This window comes from Papio anubis, unplaced genomic scaffold, assembly GCF_008728515.1.
Source record: "Papio anubis isolate 15944 unplaced genomic scaffold, Panubis1.0 scaffold337, whole genome shotgun sequence".
Classification (NCBI taxonomy): Eukaryota; Metazoa; Chordata; class Mammalia; order Primates; family Cercopithecidae; genus Papio; species Papio anubis.
Genome location: NW_022163504.1, coordinates 23,438 through 36,298, shown reverse-complemented (window position 1 = coordinate 36,298; position 12,861 = coordinate 23,438). Strand labels below are relative to the sequence as shown.

The following is a 12,861-nucleotide window of genomic DNA, read 5'->3' as shown; positions in this document are numbered from 1 at the left end:
ATCTTACATGTTGCCCAGACTGGTCTTGAACCCCTGGCCTCAAGCGATCCTTCTGCTTCAGCCTCATCCCTTTTTATTCTTACAGTTTCATGATGAAGAGCCCAACAGTTTGACCTGTAGAATTTTGGAGTCCTGGATTTTGCTGATGGTTTACTTTCATTGCAGTTCGCCTTGTTCTCTGTCTTCTGTTTTTCCAGCAAGTGAGCAGCTGGATCTGTAAGCTCGGTCAGATCCACATCTGATCCCTTTGGCTACACTATAGGTGGTACTGTGATCTTTCCTCAGGAGGGACGTAACGCTGGCCTTTCATGTAATTTCACGCTGCAAGATAAAGTTCGTATAGGGCAGGCAAGATCAATGTTTAGATTCTTTCCCCATTTTTTTGGCTCTATTTTCTTTTTTTTTTTTTTTTGAGATTTGAGTCTCGCCCTGTCAGCCCAGGCTGGAGTGCAGTGGCCGGATCTCAGCTCACTGCAAGCTCCGGGCCCCGGTTCATACTCATTCTTCCTGCCTCAGCCTCCCGAGTAGCTGGGACTATAGGCTCTCGCCACGCCTCCTGCCAGTTTTGCATTTTTAGTAGAGATTTCCGGCCACCTGTTAGCCAGATTGTCTGACCTCCTGACCTCGATCCGCCTGGCCCCCGCCTCCCAAAGTGCTGGGATTACAGGCTTGAGCCATCAGCCCCGGCCTGGCCCATTTTCAAGGTAAGAATTGCCTCTCTTTTTGAGACAGGGTCTACCTTGTTGCCCAGGCTGGAGTGCAGGTTGCAACTCAGCCCACTGCAGCCTCGACTTCCCTGACCCAGTTGATCCTCCCACTTCAGCCTCCCGAGTAGCTGGGACTACAGGCATGCGCCACCACGCTGGCTAATTTTTTGCATTTTTAGTAGAGATAGGTCATTACATTCTAGGCTGGTCTCCAACTCCTGGACTCCAGCAATCTGCCCGCCTTGGCCTCCCAAAGTACTAGGATTACAGGCGTGAGCCACCGTGCCTGGCCATAAATTGGCTTCTAATCATCCTCCAAAGGTGATTTCACAGCCTTGTTTTGTCTTACCTGAAGTCCCCATTAAAAATGACTAATGGATTCAATCCATGCAAGTATTGTTCCTAGTGCAGCTCAAATTGTCCTCGGGCTACTGGGGGCCTCTTCAAAGGCAGCTCTTGAGTCCTTTTGACATAGCCTTCGACGTCTTCCAGAGCTTCCTTGTGACCTAGTATGGCAAGACTGCCAGTCTCATCATGTACTTTTTTTTTTTGAGACTGAGTCTCACTGCATACCCAGGCTGAGGCAGTGGTGCGGATCTCAGCTCACTGCAACCTGTCTCCTGGGATCAAGTGGGATTCTCCTGCCCTTAGCTCTTCTTCCTAGTAGCTGGGCTGCAAAGGCATGCCTACTACTTCAGCTAATTTTTGTGTATTTAGTAGAGACGGAAATTCACCATATTGGCCAGGCTGGTCTCGAACTCCTGGCCTCAAGCCATCTACCTGCCTCGGCCTCCCAAAGTGTTGGGATTACAGGTGTGAGCCACCGTGCCTGGCCAACCTAATGCCTTTTTACAGCTGAATAAGAGTCCATTGTGTGGATCCTGCATTTTGTTTATCCATTCATCTGCGGACGCACAGTCAGCTTGTTTCCAACGTTTGGCTATTACAGATAATGCTGCTGCGGACACGGGCATGCAAGTATCTGAGTCCCTGCTTTCTGATCTCCTGAGTATGTATATAGGGGTGGAATGACTGAATTGCTTAGTAATTTAGCTTTTTGAGGAACTGCCAAACTGTTTTCCACAGTAGCTGCACCATTTTATATTCCTACCAGCAATGCACAACGTGGTTCCCATTTCTCCACATCCTTGCCAAGACTTGTTATTTTTCATTTTCTTTTTTCGTTTGTTTTTAATATCAGTCATCCAAATGGGAGTGAAGGGGCATGTCACTGTGGTTTTGATTTGCAGCTCCCAAATGATTCATGATATTCAGTATCTTTTCATGTACGTTTCAACCAATACATATATCTTCTTTGGAGAAATGTCTACTCAAGTCCCTTGCTTATTTTTTTTTAATTTTTAATTTAATGTTTTAGTGACTAAGACCCATGACACAGCCCTCAGGAGATCCTGAGAACATGTGCCCCCACCCTTGCTTTTTATTTTTTTGAGATGGAGTTTCGTTCTGTCACCCAGGCTGGAGTTCAGTGGCGCAATCTCGGCTCACTGCAACCTCTGCCTCCTGGGTTCAAGCAGTTGGTCCTGCCTCAGCCTCCCGAGTAGCTGGGATTACAGGCGCCCACCACCACACCTGCCTAATTTTTATATTTTTAGTAGACATAGAGTTTCACCATGTTGGTCAGGCTGGTCTGAAACTCCTGACCTCACGTGACCCACCTACTTCGGCCTCCTAAAGTACTGGGATTACAGGCATGAACTCCCGCACCCAGCCCCATGAAGGGTGAGCTTTCCCTGTTGGCTGTGCTAGACTGCCATGGGAGTATTGGGGTCTGCAGGAAATGCCCCACTCTTGGCTGCTTTGCCTCGACCCTGGAATTCTGGGATGTCCCTGTCCCCCAGGGCCTGGCACTACTACCCTGTTCACCCCTGCCACCTAGGTCTGCTCTTCAGATTGCCATCACACCTCTCTCTGCCCCCTGGGCATCCCTCGGGGACTCACACCTCTGCCTGCTCCACCACGGTCCTGATGAGCTCCCAGAGGAGCCCTGAGAGTATGAAGCAGGTCTGCGCATCTACAACCTGAGGTCCGTGACCACCTGTGCAAGGAGGAGGTGGTGCTCAGGGAGGCCGACATGTTGCTTCCCTGGGGAGCCAGGACCACTGCTGAGCTGACTGCCCCCTGGGCTCCCCAAGGTTGGGACAGCACAGAGCAGGGGGGCGGAGGGCTAGAGGCACCTGGTTGTTCCAGCTCCGTCCCGTGTGTGGCTTCCCTGCGGTTTCACCAATGAGCTCCTGGAGGTGAAGGGAGGCCCAGGGTCACGGTCTATATCCCGAGGGGTCAGCCCAGGCAAGGTAGGGTTCCCCATCAACCCTGCCAACCTCCCTCCCTACCCCAGGGCCCCAGGTCCTGCCCAAATCTCTCACCATCTTTGTTGAGGCCTTTTGTTCTTTTTTTTTTTTTTTTGTAGTTACAGGACCACGTTGTTATTGCCCAGTCAGGTCTGAAACTCCTGGCTTCAAGTGATCCTCCCACCTCAGCCTCCCAAAGTGCTAGGATTATAGGCATGAGCCACTGCGCCTGGCCCATGTCCTGGGGTCTCACCTGCTGTCTGCCAATGGCGAAGCAAACAGAATGATGGCGCTAATGCTCAACGCGGCCCCAGGCAAGGTGGTGAGGGGAGGCCAGGAAAGTGGTGGGGCTGTATTGCGGGATCTGGCCAGCAGCCCGCAATGCAATGGGGCTCTCTCTTTGTTCCCAGGTGGATCGACAGGTCGAGAAATAATAGACACACACAAGATAGTGAAAGCTGGGTCCAGGGGGGTCACCACCTCTGGTCCCATAGTGCCGCCAATGCACTGGATATACCAGCATTTATTATTAAGTTTAGTGAGGGCAGAAGTAGGTTAGTGAGGGATTTAGGGTCGTTTGATTATGAGGTGAGATGGTGACATGGGGATGAAGTAATTCTTTAACATAACATCTGTATGCAGAACTACAGTATACAGATAAGAATTTACAATGTAGTGTGTGCATCAGTAATTTCTTTTTTTTTTTTTTTTTTTTTTTTTTTTTGAGACAGAGTCTGGCTCTGCCGCCCAGGCTGGAGTGCAGTGGTGTGATCTTGGCTCACTGCAAGCTCTGCCTCCCGGGTTCATGCCATTCTCCTGCCTCAGCCTCCCGAGTAGCTGGGACTACAGGCGCCCGCCACCTCGCCCGGCTAGTTTTTTTTTTGTATTTTTTAGTAGAGACGGGGTTTCACCGTGTCAGCCAGGATGGTCTCGATCTCCTGACCTCGTGATCCGCCCGTCTCGGCCTCCCAAAGTGCTGGGATTACAGGCTTGAGCCACCGCGCCCGGCCTGCATCAGTAATTTCTAACAGAGCCTTAAAACAGAAACATAGTCTTTCCATAACCTATGATTAGCAAGATATTAATCAGCAGTAACAGCTGCAGCAAAAATTGGTTACAAACAATCCATAGAAACAGGACGTGAAGCTAGACAACCCATTAGACCAGAAATTCTCAGAAGGGAGTATGCCTTAACCCTAAAGAGGCCTAGAAGAGCCGTGGCAAGATGAGGGCGTTTATAGCCCCATCTTATCCATATGGACAGGCGCACCCCATGCATCCATTGATAGGCTCTCAACAAGGTTCGCATTCCATTCCCGGAGCTATGAACATCTGCTTTTCTGGGATAGGAATCTTGGTGATGTGAAACTTCCCTGACTGCACATCCATTCATAGGCTCTCTGCAGGGGGAAGCACATCACACGCTGTTGGCTCATTCTGGCGGTCCAACCTGGCATTGTCTTTACACAATCCTGTATGCAATTTTCTATTTACAATAATCAGGAGCATTTCATCTTTTATTCCATAGCAATAGTTTCAGGGGGTCTCCCTACAGGGCTGCAGAGGTCATACCTTCAGGCGGTGCTTGTTGGCTGTGTGGATGTCAGCATCATTGGGGCTGAGTTTGAAGGTGCCCTGGGCCCACTCCTCAGCCACCTAGAGCAGGTAGCAGCAATGCCAGGGGTCAGGTGAGCAGGCATCAGCAGCCGAGAGCCCCTGCCCCGGTTCCATCCTATCCCTGATGACTGACTGTCCCTGTCCAGGAGCTGAGTCCTGGAAGTGCACCCTGGGAGGGGGCATCTCGGGCCCAGCACACCTTTACCCATGAGCCATGTGGGCCACAGGGTCATTAAAGGAGCGAGGCGGCCATCAAGGCACACAGTTAAACAGCACTTGAGTATATGATTAGTTCAATGTGAAACCACAGACAGGCAACACTGTGCTAATTGCTCAGGGATTTGGTGGCAGCCTGGGGCCACAGGGAGGGGGACTCCGGTGGGGCATGGGCCATGGCAAGAACCTTGTCTAGGCCATGGAGTATCTGGTCCATCTCGGCCTTGGTGAGGAGCCCTGCCTTCTCCAGGCCCCTGCTGTAGCCTCTGCTGCCTTGAACATCCACCTCCCACAGGTGCCGGTCGTAGGTGATGGATGCGTGGAACTTCTCCATGACGGGATCCACTGTGCCCACTCTGGCCAGGAGAGCAGGAACAATTAGTCTCGCCTCCACCCTCCAGAACAGCGCCTCTTGCAGAGTCCTCGGGAAACTCACCAAGTCTGATGGCAGCAGGGGCATCAGATCATTCTAACTGGGAAGACAAGGAGGCTCAGACCTTCCCAGAGTCACCCTGGGAGTGAGCATGGGAACGTGGCTGAACACAAGACAGAGCCAGGCTGGAGTACAGTGGCGTGACCTCGGCTCTCTGCAACCTCCGCCTCCTGGGTTTGAGAGATTCTTCTTTTTTTTTTTTTTTTGAGACGGAGTCTCGCTCTGTCGCCCAGGCTGGAGTGCAGTGGCCGGATCTCAGCTCACTGCAAGCTCCGCCTCTGGGGTTTACGCCATTCTCCTGCCTCAGCCTCCCGTTCAGCTGGGACTACAGGCGCCCGCCACCTTGCCCAGCTAGTTTTTTGTATTTTTTAGTAGAGACGGGGTTTCACCGTGTTAGCCAGGATGGTGTCGATCTCCTGACCTCATGATCCGCCCGTCTCGGCCTCCCAAAGTGCTGGGATTACAGGCTTGAGCCACCGCGCCTGGCCTCGAGAGATTCTTCTGCCTCAGCCTCTGGAGTAGCTAGGATTACACACATGCACCACCACACCCGGCTAATTTTTGGATCATTGGTAGACAGGGTTTCACCATGTGGGCCAGGCTGGTCTTGAATTCCTGACCTCAGGTGATCCTCCCGCCTCGGCCTCTGAGAGTGTTGGTATTACAGGCGTGAGTGACTGAGTCTGGGCTTGAAGTTGGGGTCTTTCCCACCACATGGCACCACCCCAAGGAGATGGTGGCAGGGCCTCAGGCACCCCTGGGACCAGAGCCGAGCTTCTGGAACTTTTCCTGCCACTGACCAAGGTGCCAGGTGCCATCCTAATTGATGACACAACCCTCTGGGGTAGGCATCAATACAATTCCACTATGCAGAAGGGGAAACTGAGGCACAGGGATGCATGCAGCCTGTCCTTACCTGGGGTGGGAGAGCCAGGGCTGCAGCCCAGCAGTCTGAAGTCAGAACCCATGCTCTTCACCGCTGTTCCACCAGGGCCTCTGGTCTTGGCTCTGGTGTCCTGAACTTCTGCTGCAGGGGCAGGCAAAGAGGCACTGATGGTCTCCACTAACCCTAAGTGCCCTGCAACTCTCTCCCTCACAGCTTGGAGTCAGACTAAGATCCCAATTCCTACTGCTTCCTTGGCTCTGAAGAGCACACTGACACCCCCCATTGTCCCTGGCCTTCTAGGAGGTCACTGGGTGACCCCTTACTCCCAGGAGCCGAGGGCAGAGAGATGGCACGTAGCATCCACATTTTGTTCTTTTTTTGAGACTGAGTCTCACTCTGTCACCCAGGCTGGAGAGCAGTGGCGTGATCTCGGCTCACTGCAACGTCCACCTCCCGGGATCAAGCCGATTCTCCTGCCTCAGCCTCCCAAGTAGCTGGAATTACAGACACGTGCCACCACACCCAACTGATTTTTGTATCTTTTATAGAGACAGGGTTTCACCATGTTGGCCAGGCTGGTCTTGAACTCCTGACCTCAGGTGATCCACCCGCCTCGGCCACCCAAAATGCTGAGATTACAGGCGTAAGCCACCCCACCTGGCCCCTTACCTGGCCCATTTTTTTCAATATATTACAGGATTGTGGTAACCCTGTGTTGACCTAGTGGATTGGCACCATTTTTTCCAACAGCACGTGCTCACTTGGTGTCTTTGTGTCACATTTCAGTAATTCTTATTGTATTTCAAACTTTGTTATTATATTTTTCAGACAAAGTCTTACTCCACTGCCCAGGCGTGAGTGCAGTGGTTCAACCAGAGCTCACTGCAGCCTCGACCTCCTGGGCTCAAGTCATCCTCCTGCCTCAGCCTTCTGAGTAGCTGGGCTTGTAGTTGGGCTTGTGCCACTATTCCTGCTAATTTTTAATTTTTTTTTTTTTTTTTTGAGACGGAGTCTGGCTCTGTCACCCGGGCTGGAGTGCAGTGGCCGGATCTCAGCTCACTGCAAGCTCCGCCTCCCGGGTTTACGCCATTCTCCTGCCTCAGCCTCCCGAGTAGCTGGGACTACAGGCGCCCGCCGCCTCGCCCGGCTAGTTTTTTGTATTTTTTTAGTAGAGACGGGGTTTCACCGTGTTCGCCAGGATGGTCTCGATCTCCTGACCTCGTGATCCGCCCGTCTCGGCCTCCCAAAGTGCTGGGATTACAGGCTTGAGCCACCGCGCCTGGCCAATTTTTAATTTTTTTGTAGAAACAGGGTCTCACTATGTTGCCCAAACTGGTCTCAGACTCCTGGGTTTCGAGCAATGTTCCCGCCTCAGCCTCCCAAATTGCTGGGATTACAGGCGTGAGCCACTGTGGCACCCTGGCTGTTATTATTAATATTATTATTATTATTTTTTTTTTTTGAGACACAGTTTCGCTCTGTCTCCCAGGCTGGAGTGCAGTGGCATGATCTCAGCTCAGTACAACCTCTGCCTCCTGGGTTGTTTCTTTCTCCTCCTCCTCCGTTTCTTTTTTCCTCCTCCGCCTCCTCACAGGCATGAGCCACTGCCCCCGGCCTGCTGTTTCTTTCTCCTCCTCCTCCATTTCTTTTTCCTCCCCCTCCTCCTTACCCTCTTCCTCACCTCTTCCTCCTCCTCCTTCCCCTCCTTCTTCCCCTCCTTCCTCCTCTCTTCCTCCTCCTCCCCCTGCTCCTCCTGCTGCTCCTCCTCTGCCTCCCAAATTGCTGGGATTACAGGTGTGAGCCACCACAACTGGCTGTTTCTTCTTTTTCCTCCTCCTCCTTCTTCATTTCATTTTATTTTATTTTTATAGAGTCTCGCTCTGTCACTCAGGCTGAAGTGCAGTGGCACAATTTCAGCTCATTGCAACCTCTGCCTCCTGGATTCAAGCAATTCTGCCTCAGCCTCCAAAGTAGCTGGGATTACAGGCATCTGCCACCAAACCCAGCCAATTTTTGTATTTTTAGTAGAGATGGGGTTTCACCATGTTGGCCAGGCTGGTCTCAAACTTCCGACCTTGTGATCGGCCCACGTCAGCCTCCCAAAGTGTTGAGATTACAGGCGTGAGCCACTGCGCCCAGCCCACCTGGCCCATTTCTTTTTATTTCTTTCTTTTTTTTAGAGACAGAGTTTTGCTCTTGTCGCCTAGGCTGGAGTGCAATGGCGCAATTTTGGTTCACTGCAACCTCCACCTCCTGGGTTTAAGCGATTCTCCTGCCTCAGCCTCCAGAGTAGCTGGGATTACAGACTCCCGCCACCATGTGCAACTAATTTTTGTATTTTTAGTAGAGATGGGGTTTCACCATGTTGGCCAGTCTGTTCTTGAATTCCTGACCTCAGGTGATCTGCTTGCCTCAGCCTCCCAAAGTGCTGAGCTTACAGGCGTGAGCCACCTCTCCCAGCCCCTTGCCTGGCCCTTTTTTTTTTTTTTTTTTTTTAAACATATTAAAGCATTGTGGCAACACCGTGTTGAGCTAGTGGCTCCCCAGCCAGCTCACACTCGTTTGTCACAGCTCCTGGGACTCCTGTTGACACACAGAGAACAGCCACCCACAGTGGACTGTGCCGTTCTGTTTGCACCCTTAAATTTATCGTGCTTACAGAATGCCACTTCTGCAAACTTGTCAAGTAGGGGGAAGTGGCTCGTGGATATGCACCCTTGCTCATCCTCTTTGAAAAGGTAACCAGCTCTGAATTCTTTTTTCTTTGAGACAGAGTTTCACTCTTGTCGCCCAGGCTGGACTGCAGTTGCACAATCTTGACTCACTGCTACCTCCCCTTCCCAGGTTCAAGCAGTTCGCCTGCATCAGCCTCCCAAGTAGCTTGGATTACAGGTGCCCATCACCACATCCACCTTTTTTTTTTTTTTTTTTTTTTTTTTTTGACAGAGTCTCGCTCTGTTGCCCAGGCTGGAGTGCAGTAGTGTGATCTCGGCTCACTGCAAGCTCCATGTCCCGGGTTCATGCCATTCTCCTGCTTCAGCCTCCCGAGCAGCTGGGACTACAGGCACCCGCCACCACGCCAGGCTAATTTTTTGTATTTTTAATAGAGATGGAGTTTCACTGTGTTAGCCAGGATGGTCTCGATATCCTGACCAAATGATCTGCCCACCTCGGCCTCCTAAAAGGGGTTGGATTACAGGCGTGGGCCACCATGCCTGGCCCTAAATTTCCATTTTTATTAGAGATAAGGTTTCACCATGTTGGTCAGGCTAGTCTTGAACCTTTGACCTCAACAAGTGATCCACCCGCCTTGGCCTCCCAAAGTGCTGGGATTACAGGCATGAGCCACTGTGCCTGGCCCCGGTTCTGAATTCTTAAGAAACTATCGAGAGAGTCTAGGTCAGCACTCACAGAACCTCTGCAGTGCTGGGCATGGTGGTGACTCAGGAGGGTGAGGCAGGAGAATTGCTGGAACACAGGAGACAGAGGTTGCAGTGAGCCGACATCGCACCACTGCTCTCCAAGCTGGGTGATAGAGCAAGATTCCAACTCGGAAAAGCAAAAACACTTAAAACTTAGCCTGGCATGGCAGTGCACGTCTGTGGTCCCAAGCTATTTGGGAGGCTGAGTGGGGAGGATCGCTTATGCCCAGGAGGTCGAGGTGGCAACGAGCTGTGATTGCACCACTGCACTCCAGCCTGGGCAACAGAGCGAGACCCCGACTCTGAAAAAAAAAAAATGAAACAAATGTTGTGAATGGAAATGACAAGTGGTGACAGGAATTTGGCGCTCTCAGACAATAAACACATCCTGGATTGGAGAGTCAGGGACAGGCTCTTAGAAGAAACGGCCTTTATGCCGAGTTGAGTCAACCGGGAGGGATGAAGTGAGGAAGCTCCCAACAGAGGGAACAGTCCGTGCTTAGAGCTAGGGACACCCGCCCAAGGCCTCCACAGTACAGATTGTATTTGTTTTTTTAAGAGACGGAGTCTCACTCTGTAGCCCAGGCTGGAGTGCAGTGGTGTTATCTCAGCTCACTGCAACCTCTGCCTCCCTCGCCTGAGGCAATTCTTCTGCCTCAGCCTCTCAAGTGGCTGGGGTTACAGGCATCCACCACCACGCCCGCTAATTTTGTATTTTTAGTAGAGACAGGGTTCTCTACCATCTGCTGGACTAGGCTGGTCTCAAACTCCTGAATTCAGGTGATCCACCCACCTCAGCCTCCCAAAGTGCTGGAATTACAGGTGTGAGCCACCGCACCCAGCCTAGACTGTTGTTGTAGCCGGTTTTCCTCTTCTCTTTCCTCAGTACTTTTTACACCCTCACCCGATCATTGCTCTGCCCATCCTAAGGCTGTGCCTGGCACCAGACTGAACAGAACCCCCTAGCCTCAAGTTCCAAACCCACGCTCTCCAACAGCCAGGCTTTCATATGGGAAGCTTCAAAGCCTTGTGACAGCCCCTTTTTTGCCAACCTCTCCCAGCCTGCCCCTCCCACCTCTGCCCCCGAAAAACAGGTGCATCCTCTGCCACCTCCCAAAGAAGCCTGGTCTGAAGCCCTAGGCACCTGCCCTGGAAGGCTGGGACAATGTAACTCCTCACCCCTCTGGCTTGTCTCCTCCACAGGCCTCCACATCCCACAAAATCTCTCGCCCCTTACCTGCCCCACAGGCTCTCGGGGCTGGACCGACCACTTCCCTCCCAGGCTTCCAGCTCCAGCTGGGAGGAGCCAGGTGGGGTCTGTTTATGGGGGAGGCTTGCCTCATGGTAACTTCTCCCAGTATCTGCACCCCAGCTGTGCCATGTGGAGCCCCCTTCCCACAGAGCCCCAGGTCCCTTCAAGACCCCTTGGCCAGAGCCTATGGCTTCCCGTCGCCTTTAGTTGGGGCACAGCTCTTTTTGGTGTGTGAGACACCGGCCTACACTCTAGGTCTTCCATCTCAGAGTCGAACTCAAGCTCTTCTCAAGGGCTGGTCTGACCAGGCATGAGTCTCCAACTCCTTTGAAATATTTAGGATGGGAAAGGCGAGCTTTGTTGGCTCCCCTACTCTGGGGCGGTGGTAGGGAAGAGTGGAGGGTCTCCTGGTGTGCCTTGGCCCCGCAGCAGTGAGCTGCCAGATCTCCCAGGGGTGGCTGCTGCCTCTCAGGCCACTGTGCCCTGCTATGGCAGATGCTCCCTGAGATGCCAGTGACCAAAGACTGGCCCTTCCTGGGTCCTCTGCACCTGCCCTCTCAGCCCCTCACATGGCTTCACCCATAGCCTCCTGCTGGCTTCTCAGGCTCCTGGCCAGGCAGGTTCAGGGGATGATGGGGAACTTGCAAGTTCTCTTTTCATTTTTTTGTTTTGTTTTGTTTTGTTTTTTTGAGATAGAGTCTCGCTCTGTCGCCCAGGCTGGAGTGATGGAGTGCAGTGGCTGAATCTCAGCTCACGGCAAATTCCGCCTCCTGGGTTCACGCCATTCTCCTGCCTCTGCCTCCTGAGTAGCTGGGACTACAGGCGCCCAGCTAATTTTTTGTATTTTTTAGTACAGATGGGGTTTCACTGTGTTAGCCAGGATGGTCTCGATCTCCTGACCTCGTTATCCACCTGCCTCGGCCTCCCAGTAGTGCTGGGATTACAGGTGTGAGCCACCGCGCCTGGCTGCAAGTTCTCTTTTCTTTTCTTTTTTTTTTTTTTTTTTGAGACAGAGTCTCGCTCTGTTGCCCAGGCTGGAGTGCAGTGGCCGGATCTCAGCTCACTGCAAGCTCCGCCTCCCGGGTTTATGCCATTCTCCTGCCTCAGCCTCCCGAGTAGCTGGGACTACAGGCGCCTGCCACCTCGCCCGGCTAGTTTTTTCTATTTTTTTAGTAGAGACGAGGTTTCACCGTGTTAGCCAGGATGGTCTCGATCTCCTGACCTCGTGATCCGCCCGTCTCGGCCTCCCAAAGTGCTGGGATTACAGGCGTGAGCCACTGCGCCCGGCCTGCAAGTTCTCTTTTCAAACCCACCCAGTTGCTCTGCAAAATCCTTCCTGAGCCCTGAGGCCAACCAGCACGGGAGGGGGAGTGGCCAGTCCACCCTCAGTGCCCTTTCCTGTCATGTAGGGTCCCACGGTGTCATCAGCAAGGGTCTGATCCACTCACTGATGTGGAAGCTGCAGAGGAAGGAGCAGCTCCGGGAGCTCATCCTGGACCCGCTGGCCCCTGCCTGCAGGAGGATGCAGGAGAGGGTCTGGCACCTCCTCCCCATGAGGAAGGCGAGAACAGGAGAAGCACTGATGATGATCCTGACACCCAGCGGTCACTGAGCCTCCTGTGTGCCAGGCATTGTCTCCAAACCTCACATTTAGAAAACCCTCCAGCGAGGCGATGTCTGCCTCCACAGGTGAGGAAACGGAGGCGCAGTGTCTTGTCTCTCACCTCAGGCCACACAGGATCACAGTTTACATCCTGGCCTCAAAACTGGGGGAGCACAAAGACTCAGAGCTTGTGGTGGTTGGGGGGTGTTCCTACACTGGGCCCTTCATTGTGAGGATGGGCCGGTCACCAACACACAGAGTCCCTGCCTTGGCTGTGGTCACGTCCCTTTGCTGGGGTGTACCTCTTGCCTTCCCTAAGTCCTGGCTTCTCTTTCTTCTGAGAGTCTCATTAGAGGCCCGGGTATTTCTCCAAGTGTGGCCCCTGAACCAGACCCCGGGTGGTCTGTGGAAAT

The 12,861-nt window shown here is 52.7% G+C and overlaps 1 protein-coding gene across 1 annotated transcript; it reads right to left on the bottom strand.

The window, feature by feature from the left end:
• Nucleotides 1-4,473: 4,473 nt before the first annotated feature.
• LOC101003511 (argininosuccinate lyase-like) lies at nucleotides 4,474-5,453 on the bottom strand. Its single transcript, XM_031661997.1, has 2 exons — nucleotides 5,040-5,453; nucleotides 4,474-4,675 (listed from the first exon to the last, which is right to left on the bottom strand). The coding sequence occupies exons 1-2, from the start codon at nucleotides 5,310-5,312 to the stop codon at nucleotides 4,586-4,588; spliced, it is 363 nt and encodes a 120-aa protein (XP_031517857.1). The 5' UTR covers nucleotides 5,313-5,453; the 3' UTR covers nucleotides 4,474-4,585.
• Nucleotides 5,454-12,861: the final 7,408 nt, after the last annotated feature.